The sequence below is a fragment of the Mustelus asterias genome, chromosome 16, assembly GCF_964213995.1.
Source record: "Mustelus asterias chromosome 16, sMusAst1.hap1.1, whole genome shotgun sequence".
Lineage (NCBI taxonomy): Eukaryota > Metazoa > Chordata > Chondrichthyes > Carcharhiniformes > Triakidae > Mustelus > Mustelus asterias.
In genome coordinates, this window is record NC_135816.1 from 63,132,352 (window position 1) to 63,155,159 (window position 22,808).

At 43.0% G+C, this 22,808-nt stretch overlaps 1 protein-coding gene and 1 non-coding gene across 2 annotated transcripts; both read right to left on the reverse strand.

Annotated features, from left to right (window-relative positions):
* Positions 1–816: 816 nt before the first annotated feature.
* On the reverse strand, positions 817–17,172 carry LOC144505353 (homeodomain-interacting protein kinase 4-like). Its single transcript, XM_078231474.1, has 4 exons — positions 16,656–17,172; positions 7,170–7,939; positions 3,537–3,888; positions 817–902 (listed from the first exon to the last, which is right to left on the reverse strand). Exons 1-4 carry the CDS (start codon positions 17,170–17,172, stop codon positions 817–819), a joined length of 1,725 nt encoding a protein of 574 aa, XP_078087600.1.
* Positions 14,090–14,288, reverse strand: LOC144505721 (U2 spliceosomal RNA). The gene has a single exon (XR_013499855.1). It is a non-coding gene; the product is annotated as a U2 spliceosomal RNA (small nuclear RNA).
* Positions 17,173–22,808: the final 5,636 nt, after the last annotated feature.

Consider the following 22,808-nt stretch of genomic DNA (forward strand, 5'->3'; position numbering starts at 1 on the left):
CCAAGCTCATGGTTTACAGAGCAGCCATGGTCCCCACCCTCCTGTATGCATCAGAAATATAGACAATATACAACAGACACCTCAAATCCCTGGAGAAATTTCACCAATGTTGCCTCGGTAAAATCCTGCAAATCCACTGGCAGGATAGGCAAACCAATGTGAGTGTCCTCTCCCAGGCCGATAACCCCAGCGTTGAGGCACTGGTTACGTTCGACCAGCTAGGATGGGCGAGCCATGTTGTCTCCATGCCTGACATAAGATTCCCGAAACAAGTGCTCTACTCTGAGCTCTGCAATGTCAAGGGATCACTAGGAGGCAGAGGAAATGTTACAAGGACACTCTGAAAATCTCCCTAAATAAATGTAACATCCCCAATGGCACGTGGGAATCGCTTGTCTTGGAACGCACAAACTGGAGAAGAAGCATCTGCAAAGGCGCCAATCACCTCGAGTGTCACCGGGTAAAGCACGCAGATGCCAAGCGTAAACAGCAGAAAGAGAGCGCAGAACCCAGAGTGTCCTACCCACCTACTTCATCAAACACCACCTGCCAAACCTGTGGCAGAGTCCATGGCTCCAGGATTGGACTATTCAGTCACCGCGGAACCCACCTCCCCGGAGCAGAAGCAAGTCATCCTCAACCCAGAGGGATAGCCAAAGAAGATGATGACTTTTCAGCCCCAGACTTGGCAGTACCACATTCTCAAAGAATCATCTACAGCTCAACCTTGTAGCCTGCAGCTCAATAGTATCTTTATTAACATTTTGAAGGTAACATTGCAAATCTATCATTATACAACCTTTCTATGTAAAGGTTTCATACAATTACTTTAAGTGTGCTGGGCTTGTCCAGAATGACAGGCTTGACATAGGCACAATACCGCTCAAAACAAGCTGGCACTACTGAAAATACCAGGCACGCAACAGATCGAATTGCCAGTTCGCAGCTTTAGTGTGAGACTTAACCAGAATTTCCCTGTTAAAGTATCTGAGAAACCCATTGCTCTGCATATATCAGCTGCAGGTCTGCTCTGCATCTTAGCAATGGGGCAAAGTCTTCAATATCTGGTCTCAACAAATGGAATAATTCTCATACTTTGAAATGAATACTTGAACATTAATCCTTTGCCTGCCTGCCTGCTCAGCTGGTATGTCTGATTTCTCAGTATTTCTTCATCTCCATGGCTTGGTGTCATCAAGACAGTCTGAAGGGGAGAAATGAGAGGGAAAGAGGGGATCATTTAAGTCAATACGCTCATGGAACAGAGTTCTGTTGTTTCTCCAAGTGAAGGGAACATTGAGAGTTCTTCCTGAACTGCTCCTGAGTAATCAGTTGTAAAGACACAAGCCTGTGAGTCTGGGTTTCTGGGCAGATGTGAAAAGAAAACAAACACACTGGGGGTGAAATAATTTGGCTGATGTGCAAAATGGATGATAACTCAATATCCATTATACAGCACGGCTGATTATCTTTTCCACTGGAATGATTGACAGCCGATTACTGAGAACCAATTTCACATCATTAAAATCTAAATCTCTCTTACTTCCGCGTGACTCTGTAGTTTTCTCTTGCTTTCTTTCCTATTGTCCATCTCCCCCTTGCATCTCTGTGTGACGTCTGGTTCTAAATCATCAGTATGGTTAATAAATCAGGGCTACTGTGTATTTTCAAAATGTATTTGCACTGCACTCCTCTCCTTTTTAAAAAATTGCTTACACCCTGCACTACTGGGTATATTTTATTAATTGTAATCAAGAAAATTTGACTTTTTCTTTGAGCATCATTCACTTTATTTATTCATTAATTCATTAATTAATATAACTTATAGTGTGTCTTTAATACAGCAGCAATGTTCCCAGTCAATTGAAAGATGGCAAATGGGGGTGGTGGGGTTGGTGGGGGGTGGATGAGACACCACAGCATGGGAGGAGTTAGGGAAGTGACTGAATGTGAGATTGAAGAAGAGTACTTTGAAGGAAGGGGGGAGAGACTTAGCAAGGAAGTGACAAAGAGCAAGCTGAAGAATTTGTCAGCGACAGTTGGACAGAGGCTGGCAAGATGCTTCAGAAGACAGATGCGGAAAAGTGGGTCATGGAAGTTGGAATGTAAAGCCGGAGAAGGTTACATAAAGGCTGAAGTGAGGTCACGCAAGGTTTTGTAGATGATGGTCAGGAGGATTTTGAGGTCAATGCATCGAGAGATTGTTAGGTAACGGAGGATCAGACAATGGATCAGCAGGAGTTAGCCAGGAGCAGCTGATGGACAATGTAGGTTTGAGGGGTTGGAGTATATGCAGCTTGAGGGGTAAAGGATAATAGTCCAATGTAGAAATGAGGCTTTTAGCAGCAAAGCGAAGTGGGTAGGGTGGAAGAGTGGATATTGTGAAGTTGAAAATAAGTGATCTTAGTCATATGTTCGCTCTAAATCTCAACTCTAATTTAAAATGGATGCTCAGTCAAACCAAAGAATAGTTACGAACTGCTGAGGTTATGCACGGAGCTCCAATGATATGAGGGACAGGATCAAATGTTATAAGAAAGCAACAGTAAGTCAATTTTCAAACTATTTTTCCTTTAAAGGGGACAGATGTGTTTTAAGGTGAAATATAAATGATGTCCAGAAGGCTGCTGCAGTGTAAAACCTTTGACAAAGGCATTAAGAAGCTTTACAGTTGTAATGCCATAGTCTTTATTCAACTTATTACAAAGAGGAGCTTGACTGGCTTACATCAATATTTTGTAATGCCAAGAGTATTCACTGGTCTTACACTGTACAAACACACCAGTTAAACAATATTTTGGACCTGCTCCAATGGCTAGGTTGGCAAAGGCACCAGGTAACAGCCATGCAGGCCTAAAGGCCCCAGGTTTGAGTAGAGGAAGAGCTATCATTGGTCTCAACAAGCAGGGGCTACAAAAATTAAGAAGAAAACTCAACCATGGGCCTCAGTGCTGATTGCTTTTCAGTGGCCCTATGTGGGAAGCATGGGCATCCACTGCTATGCTGCCCCGACCCCAGTGATTTAATAATTTGTCAACATTAACTGCCCAGGTTAACATGTGACAAAAGACAAGTTATCAAAGGGTGCTTCATACACCCTTTGTCATAAGCCAATCACAGTGGGCTTGTTCAGGAAGGAAGGAGAAAGCCCAGAAGCTCACGAGTCCTTTTTGAAACACAAAACTAATAGCAAACATTTTCCCCAAGGCTGTTAACCCATTTCAAAGACAGGTGCAGGGTATTTGATGTGATTTTATTATGCCCCCAAGATTGGGAAGATCATCAAATGGACCCATCTCTCTCCTTGCTTGCTGGCCTGCCTCCCTTTCCCTCCCTGCCTTTCTATGTGATCATCCCCAGCCAGACATGTAATGTCAGCCTGCTGTGTATTACATGTCTGGCGTTTTTTTTTGTTTTAATTTCGTGGTTTCAGTTCTATTTTCTTGTTCTGCTGAGCACTATTTTGTTCCGTTGTATTCTTGGCTTTCAGATTATTTTTTTTTAAAAAGAATGTTCATTCCTGAATTTGCTCTTACCATCCTCTTCAGCTATAGTGGAGCTACTGTCGAATTGTTCGTTCTCACTAAAGGGTGATGCATTTTCACTGTTGTGTATTTGGGGTGACCATCTGCCAATGTTTAATGTACTCCACCCTGTAGAGAGAAGCAAACCATCTTCTCTATGCTGGTGTTTTAGAGACTGCCCTTTCAGTATAGGGGCAGAAGACACGCTCTCCTCCAGCTCAGTGGGTGCCGATTTCCTTGGCCGGGACCATAGCCGTCCGAGCAGCTTCACGGTCTTTTGTCTTGACCGATGGTGACCCAATTTCTGTGCATTGCTGCTCAAATTCTTCTCTTTTGGAAAAGATTTCAAGCTGCTGCTGTTCTCCTAGGAAGTAAAAATTGACAGTGTGTTAGGTTAGCCAGGGTGGCCTGCGATCTAATTTAAATGGTAGATGACAGGTATCATGCAGAAAAAGGATGGGGCAGGCGGGGGGAGAGGAAGAAGGAAAATTGGAAGTTTGAAAATATGATCAGGGAAGGAATGCAAAGCATCAGAAACACCACTTGGCAAAATTGAAGTAAGTCTGCTCCTTAAGCAGAACTTCACAGTGGCGCAGTGGTTAGCACTGCTGCCTCACGGCGCCAGGGACCCGGGTTCGATCCCCAGCTTGGGTCACTGTCTGTGCAGAATCTGCACATTCTCCCCGTGTCTGCCTGTGTTTCCTCCGGGTGCTCTGGTTTCCTCCCATACTCTGAAACACATGCTGGCCAGATGCATTGGCCATGCTAAATTCTCCCTCAGTGTACCCGAACAGGCGCCGGAGTGTGGTGACGAGGGGATTTTTACAGTAACCTCATTGTAGTGTTGATGTAAGCCTACTTGTGACATTAATAAATAAACTTTAAACTTCTTCAGATAGAACCAATCTGTCACAGCCCTGGACAAGCGCATGACTGGATTGTTAGGTACCATTTATTGGGCACTGTGATTGCCCTTGGAGTTCCAAAATGGCCTCTAAGATCATGAGTGGGGCAAATGGCACTGGATGCCATATTGGTGAAGTGGACTGCCAGTACAGCAAGTGGTGAGAAAGACAGATGATTTGTTGGCCTTCATTGCAGGAGGATTTCCGTACAGGAGCAAGGATGTCTTACTGCAGCTGTATAGGGCATTGGTGAGGTCACACCTGGAGTAGTGTGTGCAGTTTTGGTCTCCTTACCTAAGAAAGGATCTACTTGCCATAGAGAGAATGCAGCGAGGTTCACTAGACTGATTCCTGGAATGGCAGAATTGTCATATGAGGAAAGATTAGGTCAAATGTACCTGTATTCACTGGAGAATGAGAGGGGATCTAATTGAAATGTATACAATTCTGACAGGGCTGGATAGAATGGTTGCAGGGATGTTGTTTTCTCTGGCTGGAGGGTCAAGAACAAGGGGTCACAGTATCAGGATACAACAGGTAGGCCGTTTCAGATAAGATGAAGTATCTTCACTCAGAGGGTGGTGAACCTGTGGAATTCTCTACCACAGACGGCTGTGGAGACCAAATCACCGAAAATATTTAGGAAGAAAATAGATAGATTTCTAGATTCTAAATGGGTCAAGGGGTATGGGTAGATCATGGGAGTATGGTGTTGAGATAGACTCAGAAGGTCAGCCATGATCATATTGAATGGCAGACCAGGCTCAAAGGGCCAAAATGCCTATTCCTATTTTTGATGTTTCTAATTTAACTGGTCAATGGTTCAATGGTCACAAAAAATCATAGTATTCTTACAATGGAGAAGAAGGCCGACTCACTCACAGAGCATCTCACCAAAGTCAGCACCCCCCCTCCATCCCTGTGACCCCATGCATTTACCCCACTAATCCGCTTAACCTACACATCTTGGGGCACTAAGGGGCAATTTAGCATGGCCAATCAACCTAAGCCGCACATCTTTGGAGTGTGTGAGGAAACCGGAGCATCCAGAAGAAACCCATGCAGTCACGGGGAGAACATGTAAACATCACACAGTCACCCAAGGCTAGAATTGAACTCGGGTCCCTAGCGCTGTGAGGCAGCAGTGCTAACCATTGTGCCACCGTGCCACCTGTTAGAGAACAACTTGGATTTTCCAGTTGGCCCCAGGCTCCAGCAAGCAGCAAGCTTAGAGGCACAGGCCACATACCCACCTGTGCATTCCCAATTTTAACTGCTCCACTATTGGTAACGTGCCTTCAAATGCCTTGGAATTCCTGCCCTCCACCTCATTACCTCACTTCCATCGTTAAAGACAATCCTTAAAACATCGATCAAATTTTGATCAAATTTTTGGTTATTTTTGGTCATCTGAGCTACAATCTCCTATTGTGGTGCATTGTCATACTTTGTTACATAATGCTCCTATGAAGGTGTTTCTGTGGGACTTTTCATTATGTTGAAGGCATTATAGAAATATAAGTTGTTGTCAGCAACCTTTATAGAAGTGACTAGATTTCACAAGTTCTTTATTGGATATGAAATGCTTTGGAACCTGGATGTGATGAAAAGCCCTGTATAAATGCAAATCCTTTCCTTCTTTAAAATAGGGATGATAATTTAACTCGTTCACAAAGCCACAAGCTGAATAGCCCATCAGCATACATTTGTTAATCCATAATACTTCACAAACCTGTATTCAAAAAGCTAAGTTTCTTTAACAGGGCCATTTTACTCTGTGCAAACTTTCACCAGATCCACCATGTTCCCGCAAAATTGATGAGACTTCCTTTCATAGTGTTGGGGCCTGGTGAGTCAGTCAGGGAAGGGGTGGAACTAGGGCCTCTGAACATTTGGATACAGGTCAGATGACACAAAACAGCTTTGCTGCCACTTCATTTTCCTGAAGAAAGAGTTAGTTGTTGAGCTCCCCAGTATGAAGGGGCCCTGAAAAACATAGAGCTGTGAACACCCCCACCCCACCCCAGAATCCACAGGGATCCCTGAGGCAGGGCTAGGATTGAAAAGCAAATAAAAATTCATAGAATTGAATCACCTGCCATGTTGTTCAGGATCACAGAACTCTTATAGCACAGAAGGAGGCCATTCGATCCATCGTGCTTGTGCAGGCTCTCCAAATGCGCAATTCACCTAAAGCCACTCCTCCACCTTCTCCCCATAACTCTGCACATTCTTCCTTTTCACATATTAATAACTTTTCCTCCTGAATGCCTCAATTGAACCTTCCATCCTTACATTCTCAGCAGATCTTAACCACTCTTTGCGTGAAAAGGTTTCTCCTCGTGTCTCCATTGCAAAGATCTTTGGAGCTGCTGTTTTGGAGGCCGACCTTGCAGCTGTGGACTTGAGCCCTACACCTCTACTCAAAATTGCCACCACTGGCACTCAGCCAAGCCAGGGAACAAGTTTACAGAAGGGCTGTCCCCTGTTCTAGGCCAAGCTAATGGCCCAGGAAAAACAATCAAAGGGCTCCTATGCCTGGACAGGCGAAGTGCACATCAAGATGCACTGCTCACAATCAGCACAAGGATAGCAGGGAATTGGCACATCACCTTATTATCTCTTATACCTACAAAAGCCTGACCTGACATTTCACAAAGGCTGTGCTATGTTACATCAATGAGTCTGTCAGCGGAATTGGTTCCGAAAGCACCAGCAAACAGCACATTTGTAGACCAACCTCTTTCTCGAATTTGTTGTTAGTTGCACCATCCACAGCTTCAGTATCTGCTTCTCTATTGGTGATTTGAGCTTTTTGCTGTGGAAGGACCTGTTCGTATGAATCACTACTGAAGTAGCAAATCTGCTTGAACCTTTGACAGCACACGACCTGCTTTTCTTTTCCTTTTTCTTCGTAGCGTAGGGCAGCACACAAGGCTTGTGATGATGTCTCGTAATATTTTGTATGTTTGTATTTTGATTTGAGCTTCTGCATGGTAATAAATGGGTGCTTTATGGCTACATTTGGGGCAACACGCTGCCCAGGGTCAAAGGTGAGAATTTTCTTTATGAGCGCCACCATTGTCTGCTGATCAAAAAATTCAGCTTTGAGCTCCTTATCTGGGAACACTGTTTTAGTTGTGCTGATTGTTACAAGCTGGTCAAGTGAATTCATACTTTTTGTTCTGGTCTCCAATGGCTGTACCATGGTCTCTGCCTGATACTCATCCACTGATTTCAGTGTCCACTGGTATGTTGAATTGGGTTGACGTGCTTTTTTGAAGAAATGGTGGGTTTTACTGGCAATTTCCAACAGGTGGTCATTCGGTTGCCCTTGTGTTTCGACAATGTACCTGATCTGGTCATACTCATTGGTACCAGGATAGATGGGCCAACCCAGGTGAAGCTCCGCCATAACACAACCGAGGGACCACATGTCCAACTTTTCAGAGAAGGGTAATCCAAGCAAAATCTCAGGTGATCGGTAAAATCTAGATTGGATATACGGCCCTGTGGAGATAAAAAAATATTTTCTTTGAATGGACATAAGAAATAATGAAATTCAAGGAGATATCATAAATAGCGGGGGCAATCTTACCTTCTTGCCCCGCTGGTCGATAGATGGGGCGAACCGGTAAAATCACAAGAAAGGCAAAGAACACGGGTTCGTGCCCAATTTCTCACCTCTCTCGATCTTACCAGCACCAGATATCTGGCGCAATCAGCCTCACGCCTAAAAAGGGCGCGAGGCTGATTATAATATTTAAATTCTATGTTAAACCTGTCCGTGTTGCACAGAACAGAGCTCTGCACGTGCACAATGATGCCCTCTGTTGTACTCTGCCGGATTTCGGCGAGCTTAGGTCCTGCTCCCTCCCCCTGCTGGCGGGAAACAGACCTTGCTTCATTTTTTGCTCAGGGTGTGGTAAGATTGGATTGTTAACTCACGCAAAATATCATCATGATTCTTTCCTGTTTTCACGCTCATTCAGCACTTAGAATTTTTTTGGTAAGATCGCCCCCCAATAAATATACAGTTATTCAAGGTATAATTAAGAAATTGAACATTGGAAAAGTGTGCTAGCAATGTGTGACAACTTCAAAATGTCTGTTGGTATCAATGAGGGCATCTCATTTTCTTGGATATTAGACCAGTGAACGGTTACAGTTTTTTGTGAATGGTCAACAGTGGTTCTGTCAGTGACTTGCATATCATACCAGTGATAGTGTGGTGATTGTCCAATAGGGGAGCAGGGTGGGAGTTCACCCTGGTAAGTGCCGGCTTGTGTACTCTTAGAGTCATCTCCGGAGCTGATTGCAGCCACGAGGCTGCAAGCCTCTGTATTGTTTAACCTGTAAATAAACAAGTTATGTTTTCCCTAAGTAATGAATGAACATCGTTATATTTGGCATTGATCCAATAGAGAAGTGGACACACTACATAGTGCACCTTGCATATTACTTGCAAGCGATTGAATAGGAGAGGTGAAGTGCATGGCAATTCTCCTGTGTGTGCAGACTCCAAACTTATAATCTGATTCACAGTCTCACAGCCCCAAGCATGCCCGACTCCAAATAATTAATGAGCTTCTGGACTGGTGAAGCCACATTTCCAGCCTAAAACATCAGTCGTACTCCAGAGATTCAAGTTTAATTCAAGGAGGAGAGCCCCAGGTGAAAGGATTGCGACTAATCTCACTAAACTAAAACAGATGTTGGAGTATTACGATCTTGGAGCCACCTTGAATGATTTGTTCCAGGACAGATTAGTCTGTGGGGTGAATAATGAGACGATTCAATGGAGATTACTTATAGAGGTCGATATAAATTTTAAATGAGCAACGGAGATAGTGCAGGCAATGGAAAGCATTGAAACAAGAGTTACAGAGTGTGCAAAATGGCATCGTTCATCAGTTAGGGTGGGAACCTGCAGTCAGCAGTGGTGCCAAAACCAAAGAAGTAGCTGCCAGGTGGGAAACAAGTTCAGGCACAAATAAGGCAAGAAGAGTTTTTGAAGAGTTCATCAATCAGCAGAGTTTGAAGCAGAATGTAATGATGTGGAGATAACCACTCCCCTGAATCCTGCGGGTATAAGGAGGCTATGTTTGTTTTGTCAAAGGAGAGGCTATTTAAGGGATAGGTGCAGAACCAAGTCAAGTCTACCGATTAAATAATGCATCATCAGTACACAACGTGGAAGAATTTAGCACCAACAATTTAAATATTCACTCACTGTTTAAATTAAAGGGAGCAAGATAGCCCCTATTACTGTAATGGTCCAGGTAAATGCAAAGCCTGTTAAGATGAAAATTGATACGGGGGCATCAGCTACTGTGATAGGTGAGCGTTATTATTGGTACTTGAGAGACAGAGTTCAACCATTGAATTTGAAGAGTACTGCAGCCAAGTTAACAACTTATACTGGAGAAGCGATAAAAATAGTGGGCACTGCAATGCTACCTTGTAGTTATGGGCAACAGTCTGCCCAGATCCCAGTGATCATAGTGACAGGGGAAGACCAAGCCTTCTTGGTAGTGATTGGCTTAAGGAAATCAAGTTAAATTGGACCGTGACCTTCCAAGCGTGGGAAGGAGAACTGCTCGAACTGATGGAGAAATATGAGAACGTCTTCAGGGATGAATTAGGCAAAATATAACGCCTGCAATGAAGATCAATGTGGACCCAGAGGTGACCCCCTCGATTATTTAGGGTGAGACCAGCATCATATACTTTATGAGAGAAAGAAGATACTGAATTAAAGCAACTGAAAGAACTGGGCATTACCCAACCAGTTCAGTTTTCGGAATGGGCAGCACCTATAGTTCTTGTATTGAAAGCTGGACAAGACCGTCTGTATTTGTGGTAATTACAAGTTAACAGTTAATTGGGCTGCCAAGTTGGATAAATACTCAATTCTGAATATTAAAGACCTGAATGCAAAGCTGGCTGGAGGTCAATCTTATACAAAGCTGTATATGAGTCACGCATAACAGCAACTCAAATTAGATGATGCTTCCTGAGGTTATGTCACAATAAACATGCAGAAAGGATTGTTCCAATACCTGCCCTTTGGCATGTTTTCAATATGTGCAATGTTCCAGAGGACAATGAAGAGTTTGCTGCAGGGGCTACCATCTGTTGTGGTTTACCTTGATGATCTCATAACTGAATCAACAGATGCCAGGCATCTAGTAAACCTAGAGGAGGTGCTGAAGAGATTTCAAGAGGCTGGAGTTCATCTCAAGAAAGGGAAATGTACTTTTCAAGCCACTGAGATAACCTACCTGGAATACTGTATAGATGCACAAGGATTAAAGCCCATGGAAGACAAAGGTCAAGGCCATAAAGGAGGCACCGGCCCCAAAATACATCTGAGTTCAAGTCATTCTTGGGAATGGTAAATTACTATGGAGTTTTTTAAACCAAACTTGATGATGTTATTGGCCCCCTTGCAAATTCTGTTAAAGAAGCATCAGCGTTGGTCTTGGAAGATTCCTCAAAGAAGCTTTTAACAGAGTAAAGTAATTGCTGTATTCCTAAAGCTTGTTAGTACATTTTGACCCATCTAAGGAACTGGCGTTGACCTGCAATACCTCTCCATATAGCGTTGGTCTGGTGTTGTCCCATGAGACAGACAACAAATCTGAAATGCCAATAGGCTGTCTCACAAGAACCCTCTCTGTGGCCAAAAAAGACTACTCACAAATTGAGAAAGAAAGATAATCAATAGTTTTTGGTGTCAAGAAATTCCACCAGTACTCATATGGTAGGTACTTTACCATCATTTCTGATCACAAGCTGCTCTTGGGTCTTTTTAAAGAAGCTCACACCATTCCACCAATTGCATCAGCAAGAATTCAATGTTGGACATTGATTCTGTCTGCCTATGACTATAGATTCAAGCACCGACCTGGAACACACTTAACGAATGCGGATGCGCTTAGCCACCTACCTTTACAAGAAAATGTTACAGCTGCTCCAGTACCACAGGAAATTGTCATGGCATTGAATTTTTTGGGCACATTGCCAGTCTTGGCAAAGCTAATCAGATACAGGACCAGTCAGGATCCACCTCTGTCCAAAGTGATACTGTCATGATGTGGAGATGCCGGCATTGGACTGGGGTAAACACAGTAAGAAGTTTAACAACACCAGGTTAAAGTCCAACAGGTTTATTTGGTAGCAAAAGCCACACAAGCTTTCGGAGCTGCAAGCCCCTTCTTCAGGTGAGTGGGAATTCTGTTCACAAACAGAGCATATAAAGACACAGACTTAATTTACATGAATAATGGTTGGAATGCGAATACTTACAACTAATCAAGTCTTTAAGAAACAAAACAATGTGAGTGGAGAGACAATACACATCTTTTTAGCCTGTCTTGATGCTCTCTCCACTCACATTGTTTTGTTTCTTAAAGACTTGATTAGTTGTAAGTATTCGCATTCCAACCATTATTCATGTAAATTAAGTCTGTGTCTTTATATGCTCTGTTTGTGAACAGAATTCCCACTCACCTGGAGAAGGGGCTTGCAGCTCCGAAAGCTTGTGTGGCTTTTGCTACCAAATAAACCTGTTGGACTTTAACCTGGTGTTGTTAAACTTCTCAAAGTGATACTTACAGGTTGGGCCAATGAGCCAGTTTCTGAATAAGTGAAACCATTTGTTACCCACAAGGATGAATTGAGTTGCCAAGATGGCATCATACTCTGGGGACCAAGAGTAGTCACCCTTGTACCAGGCAGAGAGACACTTCTAATAGAATTACACAGTGCCCATCTGGGCATCTCAAACATGAAGATGCTCGTCAGAAGTTACGTGTGGCGGTTTGGCATTGATGCCAACATCAAGAGCTTAATCAAGCACTGCGAACAGTGCCAATTGCAACAAAGGTTGCCCGCTGCAACCCCACTGCACCCTTGGGAATGGCTGGGCTGGCCATGAGTACGAGTCCATATTGATTATGTTGGTCCATTCATGAGTGCAGTGTTTCTGCTCATTGTTTATGCACATTCAGAGTGGATGGATGTTTTGAGATGAAGTCTCCTACATCCCACGCTACCATTAAAAGATTATGCCAATGTTTTCCACCCACATAATATGTGAGGTAACAGTATCTGACAATGGAACAGTCTTCACAAATTCTGCTTTGCAAAACTTCACCACACTCGATGCTATAAAGTTCATCGGAACTGTGCCTTACCACCCAGCACCCAACAGATTGACTGAGCGAGCCATCCAAACTTTTAAGTCTGGCCAAAAGAAAAAGTCAGGAGGAATCCTGGAAACCAGAATCTCACGTTTCCTTCTTGGCTACCGGACCACTCCACATACAACAACGGGAGTCCCACCAACAGAATTATTAATGAACTGTCATCTCAGAACAAAACTGAGCCTCTTGTTTCCAACATTCTTGGGAAGAGAGTAGAGGCCAGCCAAAGCAGTCAGAAGGCAAGTCATAATTCATGTCAGTCAACATGGTCATTTATGGTGGATGACGTCGTGTATGTGAGGAATTTTGGGTCATTAATATATGTCAAGAAAAGCAGAGGGCCTAATGCTGAACTCTGGAATCACAGAATCACTTCAGTGCAGAAGAGGCCATTTCTGACTGAGTGTCTTACCCACGCCCTCTCCCCCACACTATCCTGTAACCCCACACATTTAGCATGGCCAATTCACCTAACCCGCACATCTTTGGACTGTGTGAGGAAACTGGAACACCTGGCGGAGACCCACACAGACATGGGGAGAATGTGCAAACTCCACGCAGACAGTCACCCAAGGCTGGAATTGAATCCGGGTCCCTAGCGCTGTGAGGCAGCAGTGCTAACCACCGTGCCGCCCTGCATGAAAAGCCTGGCTCAGATCTGAAAAACAATTATTATTCACTACTCTGTTTCCTGTCACTCAGCTAATTTTATATCCATGTTGCTCCTGTCCCTCTTATTCCATGAGTTCCAATTTACTGACAAGTCTGTTGTGCAGCCCTTTATCAAGTTTATTTTAGAATATAAAAAAAGGAAGTGGAGAAGGAGTAGGCCATAAGTGCTCTCCATACTGTTCTGTAAGATCATCGATGACCTTTTACATCAACCCCACCTTCCTGTCTACTCCTCATATCCCTTTGTGTTCAAAAAGCGATTGACCTCAGTCTTGAATGTGCGCATCGACTGACATCCACTGCTCCCTGGGATAGGGAATTCCAAAGATCCACAACACTGACTGAAAACATTTCTCTTTTTTTTAATATCCAATTCAATCCAATCAAAGTCTCAGCGAGTAAGACCTTACAGATCCAAGCTGACAAGGCAGGTTCACCACTTCCTGTCTTGGGCTTGATCTACATGGTCCAAGCTGATTGGAGCAGGCATTGCACCTTCTCCAAGGCTTGATCTCATTTGTATCTTAGCCAAAAGGCCGAGCTGCCGCTTTAAAAAATTGCTTCAAATGAAGCCTCAGTGTAACCTCATGACGTCAACCAAGTGCAGGATGCCAAAGTTACACTTGATCTTAGCCAAAAGGCCGAGAAGACAAAACATTTCTCTTTTTTTTTGTTTTTATTCCAATTCAATCAAACCAAGTCCAATTCAGAGTCTCAACAAGTTGAGACATTCCCGATCCAAGCTGACAAGACAGGGCTCTCACCTCCTGTCTTGGGCTTGATCTACATGATCCAAGCTGATTGGAGTAGGCATAGCTCCTCCTCCAAGGCTTGATCTCATTTGCATCTGAGCCAAAAGGCCGAGATGCCACTTTTAAAAATTGCTCCAAATGAAGCTAAAATGAAACCTAATGACTTCAACCAAGCACAGCATGTCAATACTACACTTGATCTTAGCCAAAAGGCCAAGAAGCAACATTTCTCTTTTTTCTATTTCAAAAATATACTTTATTCATTAAAAGAACTCTCAAATAAAACATTGCAAAACGACAGATCCAAAAGTTACAAACAGTGCAAAAAAGGAATCATTTTTACAGTACTATACAGTGCTTATTTACAAAACATTACATTCATTACATTTCATTACTTAAAACTATATACATACATCAGAGTTTACTGTGTGCTGTTATTTTTCAGATTGGCGCACAGTTGCGCAGGCCGAGAGTATTCTGCAGTTACCGGGCCCTCAGTCTGCCTCGGTTGAAAAGCTTTACATGGTGGCCTTTCCCCATTGTGCCTTTGCGGCAGCTGCCCCAAGCTTGAGCGCGTCCCTGAGCACGTAGTCCTGGACCCTGGAATGTGCTAATCTGCAACACTCGGTCAAGGACAATTCTTTCAGCTGGAAGATCAGCAAGTTTCGGGCGGACCAAAGTGCGTCCTTCACCGAGTTGATGACCCTCCAGCAGCAGTTGATATTTGTCTCGGTGTGCGTCCCCGGAAACAGCCCGTAGAGCACAGAGTCCTGCGTCACCGAGCTGCCCGGGACGAACCTCGACAAATACCACTGCATCTCACTCCAGACCTTCTTTGCAAAGGCACATTCCACAAGGAGGTGTGCGACCGTCTCATCAGCCCCGCAGCCGCTTCGAGGGCAGCGTGCGGTGGGGTTGAGACCTCGGGCGTGCATAAAGGATCTGACGGGGAGTGCCCTTCTCACCACCAGCCAAGCCAGGTCTTGGTGCTTGTTTGTGAGTTCTGGTGATGAGGCATTCTGCCAGATGACATTGACAGCCTGCTCAGGGAACCATCCGACAGGATCCGCCGTCTCCTTTTCTCTCTGGGCCTCAAGGACATTACGTGCTGACCACCGCTTGATCGCCATATGGTCAAAGGTGTGTTTCCGGAAAAATTTCTCCACGAAGGACAGGTGCTGCGGTACGGTCCAACTACTTGGAACGCTCCGCGGCAATGTGGCCAGACCCATCCTCCGCAACACTTGGGACAGGAAGCGACATTTCTCTTTGTTTCAGCTGTAAGTAGTCCACCCTTTAGCCTGGGGCTGTGACCTTATACCTAGACTCACCAAGCAGAGAACACATCCTCTCAGCATCTACCTTGCTGAGCTCTCTAAGAATTTGATGTGGTTAAACTCAAATGTCACTATCTTCTTATTATCAGTGGCGCATAGGGTAGCATTGCTGCTTCACAGCGCCAGGGACCCAGGTTTAATTCCTGGCTTAGGTCACTGTCTGTGCGGAGTCTGCACATTCTCCCTGTGTCTGTGTGGGTTTCCTCCGGGTGCTCCGGTTTCCTCCCACAGTCCGAGAGACATGCTGATTAGGTGCATTGGCCACGCTAATTCTCCCTCAATGTACCTGAACAGGTGCCGGAGTGTGGCGACTAAGGGATTTTCACAGTAACTTCATTGCAGTGTTAATGTAAGCCTACTTGTGATAAAAATAAATAAACTTTAAAACTACACTTTTGTTAAATAAATAAACTTAATGGTTTAAAAATTCAAATGCGACCTCAAGGTTTGATGCGATATTTGAACCTATTCCTTGAATGCTGATCTCAATATTGTTTTTAAAATCAAGAGTTGTCAAAGTCAAAGGAGTGGAAATGGTGATTTAATCTGATAGTGAGGCTACCTCATTACTAGTAGCTGCTCAAACTAATAGGCATTCATAAGAACATAAGAACACAAGAAATAGGAGCAGGAGTAGGCCATCTAGCCCCTCGAGCCTGCCCCGCCTTTCAACAAGATCATGGCTGATCTGAAGCGAATCAGTTCCACTTACCCGCCTGCTCCCCATATCCCTTAATTCCCTTATCGAACAGAAATCTATCTACCCATGATTTAAACATATTCAACGAGGTAGCCTCCACCACTTCAATGGGCAGAGAATTCCAGAGATTCACTACCCTCTGAGAGAAGAAGTTCCCCCTCAACTCTGTTCTGAACCGGCCCCCATTTATTTTGAGGCTGTGCCTTCTAGTTCTGGTTTCCCTTCTAAGTGGAAAGAATCTCTCTACCTCTACCCTATCCAGCCCCTTCATTATCTTACATGTCTCTATAAGATCACCCCTCAGCCTTCTAAACTCCAACAAGTACAGACCCAATCTATTCAATCTCTCCTCATAAGCTAACCCCCTCATCTCTGGTATCAACCTGGTGAACCTTCTCTGCACTCCCTCCAAGGCCAATATATCCTTTCGCAAATAAGGGGACCAAAACTGCACACAGTACTCCAGTTGCATTCATCATCGACCAGCCATCAAGATATATGTTCAAGTGTTCCTCGGCAACAATATTAAATGAAAGAATGAAAATGAATACATACCTTTAACTTGCTGAATCTCAGACAATATGCAGGCAGAACCAAAATCAATCACCTTGACTTTGAAAGGAAATTGAGCCTGTTCAACAAGCATGATGTTTTCAGGTTTGATATCTGTGTGGACAATAGAGAGCTCCTTCAGCTTCTGCAGAGCAATCAGAAGCTGTTTAGTGATTGAGCGAATGTGCCTCATTGGCAGAGGGAGAAAACTGTTGTCCTTCTGATACTCGTACAGGCTTTGCTCCAGAAGCTCGAACACCAGGCATAACCTGGTATCATCGTTAAAGGACTCAAAAAAACGCACAATATGGAACCTGTCTGAATCCACACTTCCCAACATTCTGAGCATTTTTAACTCACACTTGATGATCCCTTTCCGGAAAGTATAGTTCCTGATTATCTTTATGGCCACATAGTGACCGGAGGCTCTTTTCCAACACTTGGCCACTTCTCCGAATGTTCCTTTTCCTAAAACAGCAATGACGTCATAGACGTCAGTGTCAGAGTACATTATGGACATTTTCAAAAAGGATCCCCAAAGTCGAAACTTTTCGCTGCTTAAATAAAGCTCCACCGTATCCAACAACAGAACATTCAGTGTATTCCAGCTCAGTTGCCATCACTAAGATGCAAGAGGCATCCCATTGTGACATAGGTTCACCAGCTGGTGACCAGGTACCTGGCATCAAGAATGGTGTTGACCTCAGACTGTCAGCTGCAGCACAAGTTCCAATTAGGTGGTAGCCCTTTCTTTCATCCTGGCTGATTTGACCCTTTTAACTCAAGGGTTAGTTAAACCACTGAGAGAGGATAGCAAGCACTAGGTCGAATGAAGGTTTTAATTAACAGCAGACATTTGACAAAGGCTCAGAAAGCCCAAGGGAATTGAACTTGACTTGAGACACCACTGAAGTCATATTCTATGCAGTGTCAAACCTGGTAGGGGAGCACCTCATCTACGAAGCCTTGCATCTCATCTCTCTGAAAGCAGGTAAGTCCCCCACTCTAGTTTCCACATTGTCAACGTATGAGGTGTGACTATTTTTGACTCCAATACTAATTGGTAACCTTTATGGGAAGAGAAAGACTGGGCTGGAAAGACGGCACTCAGTACAGACAAATGCACATGTATCCCAAGTGTGAATGCTATCTCCACCACACAATGCACCCTGTATCAGTACAGGGAGAAGCTCAATAACTTTACCACATCAGCCAAGTAGAATCACGATAACCTGATATTAACTCAATGTTCGGAACATGTCCAACTCTTACAATGATTTCCCTCTCACGTTGTTTTAAATTAATTTTTAAACATTCCCTATGAATGTTCAGAATTCAGAGGGCATCCATCAGTGCCAACCTTCACCCACATCTACATAGTCCTAAAGAATCTTCCAATCTAATGAGACAGCTGTCATTTGAATGCTGCATGTACCAGTTACTATACCCATTATGGGCAGCATGCTGACACTTAAGATGTCACTGCATCTCACCTTAACCATTGGAAGTTTCTCCCCTCCTGTACCTTACTTGCAGAAGAAGACAATCCATATGTATGGGGTGAGGACCCTTCACTTCAGGACTCTGACCCAACAGCATAAAGAAGCTCACCAAATCCCTGAATGAGAGTGTGGGAAGTGTGCCAACTAGATTTGCTGCCACCCCAAGGTTTGTAAAAAAAAATTAAAAATACAGCTGCTTTACCTTCTCACAATATTATTTTCTTGAATTATAGCTTTGACTAAAATACACTCACTAAAGAACCAAGGGATCTTAAACATTGGGGCAGAGAAAACCGGTGTGGGGGTGCTGAACAAGGAGAATCCATTCGTGGCAATGAATTTACAGAGAACAGGAGCTTCTGTTGGTAACAGGTTTACACCCTTCTGTACTGGCTCCATGGCCACTGTGTGGCACTGTTTCACAGCATATTCATCTTGTCTGGCTGTTATCCTGTTTCATGGGGGATTTTTAATATTAGATGGTCTTGTGTTCATTTACACCGACTTCCATCTGTTGACTACCACTCAAAATCATCAGAAATAGCTCCACCTAGGCTGTGAAGGTCGCTTTTTATATTAGGACTCTTTTAGAGTGAAGAACTTGGGGATTTCTAAACGTAAACTAGAAAATAAAATATTCTCTGCTTACATTGACAATCTTCGTTGACAAATTTTCATCAGCAGCAAAAATATCAGCATTCAAGTCACGGATTGTACTTGACTAAAATCAATTAGCCACAAGATGTGGCAACTCAATTTCCCAATCTCCCCTCATCTTCTTCACAGGAAGGAAGACAGCAAGTGAATGCTCTGATGAGGGTCTGTGCAATCATATGAATTAGAAGCAGGGTTAGGCAATTTAGCCCCTCGAGTCTGCTTCACATTCCAACACGATCATGGCTGATCTCACCTTGGCCTCAACTCCACTTTCCTGCCCGTTCACCATAGCCCTTCAAAATCCATCCAACTCTTCCTTAACTTTACTCAAAGACCCAGCATCCACCACAATCTGGGATAGTGAATTCCACAGACTTACAACCCTTTGAGATAAGTAATTTCTCCCCATCTCTGTTTTAAATCTGCTACCCCTTGTCCTAAAACTATGACCTCTTGTTCTAGTTTGCCCTACAAGAGGAAACATCCCCTCCACATCTACTTTGTCAATCCCCCTTATCATCTTGTACACTTCAATCAAATCTCCTCACATTCTTCTAAACTCCAGGGAGTATAAGCCTAAACTGCCTAATCTCTTCATAAGACAAACCCCTCATCTCTGGAACCTCCTCTGAACCACCTCCAATGCAACCACATCCCTATTCAATTAAGGGGACCAAAACAGTATGCAATATTCTAAGTGCGATCTCATTAATGCTTTATACAGTAGCAGCAATGCTTCACTACTTTTATATTCTATGCCTTCAGCAATAAATGCTGAGATTCCATTTGCCTTCCTTACTACCTGCTGTACTTACATACTATCTTTCTGTGATTCATGCACGAGGACATCCAGATCCCTCTGCACCAAAGCACTATGATGTTTCACTCCATTTAGATAATTTGCCTTTGTATTTTTCCTACTAAAATGGATAACCTCACACTTACCAACATTAAACTCCATGTGCCACATTTTGCCCCTGGAAGAGGAATTTTCTAGGGTGTCCCACTGGAGTGCCTTATATTTAGTTGATCTCACTCAACCAACACATAGACTACGAAAGAAAGTATATAGTTAAAGAATGAAAAGGAATTTATTTGCTAATGCATGCATCAGAAGAAAGAAACAGTCAGTGAGGGTTGACTGTTCTCTCAGAGATAATATCGCAATTGTAAAATTGTTATATTATTCTGAACATTTCAATATCCCGCCCAACCTTGTCACTCAGTCTGGAGGGTCCAATTACAATATCACACATTATTACCTTAGCCAACAACGTTCCACAGGAATAGGAGATCATTAGCTCATTGCCCCTGTAGGTTCCTCCCCCGTTACCTAGGAAACCTAACCCACATCAATCCCGGTGTCCAAGGCCATAGCTAACATCTGTTCATTTTAGTTGCTGAAAGGAGTCATTTTCTGCCTGAATCTGGCCTCTTCTTATCAGCTTGTGAGACTGCTCCAGCCTCGCCACCCATGAATGAATCCACTCCCTTATATACCAGGCCTATTAAATGTGCTTTTGCATATCCAAAAACAGATGAGAGAAACTGCCTTTCTATGCTCCATTGTTATAAAAGAAATTGAACTGTCTATTTCTGTGTTTCCCATCATGCTGCATTCAGAATGAAGTTGGCCAAGGTGCACAATACATATATATATATTGAAAATACAGTTTAAGCTTATAATACTTGGTTAATTTGTGGTTATACAATTTATAATACCTTTGCAGTTTATAATACCTTTGCATATTTTATTCCAGGCACATTGTGAATTCTCACTGTATATAAGGCACTTTATAATTACCTTAACCTAGTCTACTTATTATAGTAAAACTAAAATGAAGGGCCTCATACTAAGAATTCTATACTACCCCCATTAGCCCCATTCACTTGATCTATCCATATCAATTTGTAACTTTATTTCATTATCACAATTTATTATCCCATCTAATTTAGTGTCATCTTCAAATTTGGCTATGGTACCTACTATCCCTGCATCCAAGTCATTGATATAGATTGTAAATAGTTGGGGCCTGAGGACCAAACCCTGTGGCACTCCATTAGTTACATCTTGCCAACTCGAGAGAGACTCAGTTATCCCGACTCTCTGCTTTCTGTTGGTTAGCCGATCCTCTATCTAAGATAATAAATTATCCCTAATGCCATATGAACTAACCTTGTCTATTAACCTTTTGTGCAGCACCATATCAAACACCTTCTGGCAGTCCAGATATCCTACATCCACAGGATCCCCATTATCCATCTTGCTTGTTACATCTTTGAAGAACAAGTAAATTAGTCAAACATGATTTACTCTTCATAAAACCATGCTGACTCAGATGGATTGCATTTTTATTTTCTAAATGTCCTGTTATTACTTCCTTTATAATGGAATCTAACAATTTCCCAATGACAGATGTTAAACTAATTGGCCTGTAATTTCCTACATTTTGCATCCCTGCGGACTGAACTGAGGGCTCTGGATGTAAAGAAAATCATGGAGTTAAGAGCAGGGGTGGTACCCTTGGTATTCTGGCCAATATCTATCTATTCCTTACTATTACAAAACAACAAATTATCTGGTCACTGTCACATTGCTGTTTGCGGAACCTTGCTGTGTGCAAATGGCTGTCACGTTTCCTAAATTACAACTAAATTACACCTCAAATGTGCTTCATTGGCTGTAAGGTGCTTGGAGATATCCGGTGGTCATGGTTTGCTCACTTATACATGAATTAATGATGCTGGAGAGTTTAATGCAGCAGGACAGACCTGAACAATTTGGTGTTGAATAAGAAACCACTTGATGCTTGGAGTTGAAACTGAATCACACTCAACTGTTTGCTTAAAATGCCACTTATAATCTCAAATTAGACACAGGGCTTAAAGGATCAAGAGTCAAATGTGTGAATAATTCATTGTTAGCAATATGTCAATTTATGTTTTCATACTGTAAGACAAAGCATAAGTATAGTGGATTTAGTGGGATATATACCTGTCAAATTTAGCAACCAGTTCTATCGGCACTGTAATTTCTACTGTTGTCTTTAAAGTCAAACTTGTTCTTCAAAGATGTAACAAGCAAGATGGATAATGAGGATCCTGTGGATGTAGGATATCTGGACTGCCAGAAGGTGTTTGATATGGTGCTGCACAAAAGGTTAATAGACAAGGTTAGTTCATATGGCATTAGGGGTAATTTATTATCTTAGATAGAGGATTGGCTAACCAACAGAAAGCAGAGAGTCGGGATAACTGAGTCTCTCTCGAGTTGGCAAGATGTAACTAGTGGAGTGCCACAGCGTTTGGTCCTCAGGCCCCAACTATTTACAATCTATATCAATGACTTGGATGCAGGGATAGTAGGTACCATAGCCAAATTTGGATAGTCTCATTTTGGATGCCACAAACAAGGTGATCTTGAAGAGTATCTTCTAAATACTCACCAAACTCACAACGTTGGGTCAGCCTTTTTTAAGGTTGCCACAAACAAAGCAATGCTTTCGCCTTCCACTTGATTCTTTCAGTGGAACCTGAACCGTTCCGTGATGATCAGTGGCTTTGGAGAGTAATGCTCTTCAAGGATCCTTGTCGAGTCATCACAAATTTTGGTTCCTGATTTTGCTGGATGAACCAAGCTCCAGAGCAAATTGAAGGTTTTACTTCCTATTGTACTGAGAAAAGCTGGTACGAATAACTCTCTTGCAATTTTAGTTGCTTGTACTAAGTAATAAAACCACTTTATTTTAGGAACTCCATAATTCATTTCTTCATTTGAAAGACCTATGGATTCTAATTGACTCATCATTGCTCTTGCAGGCACTCATGACTTGAAACTGTTCAATATTTTTTCTTTTACTTTCTTCCCAGTAGTCTTTTTTTTATCCTGGAAACCGTTGATTAGACGTTTTTTTTTTCAGTTGACCCCAGCTGTATAGCAAGGCATCCCTTTTCAAATATACTAGATACTGCCTGGAATCTCACCCTCCTCTGACAG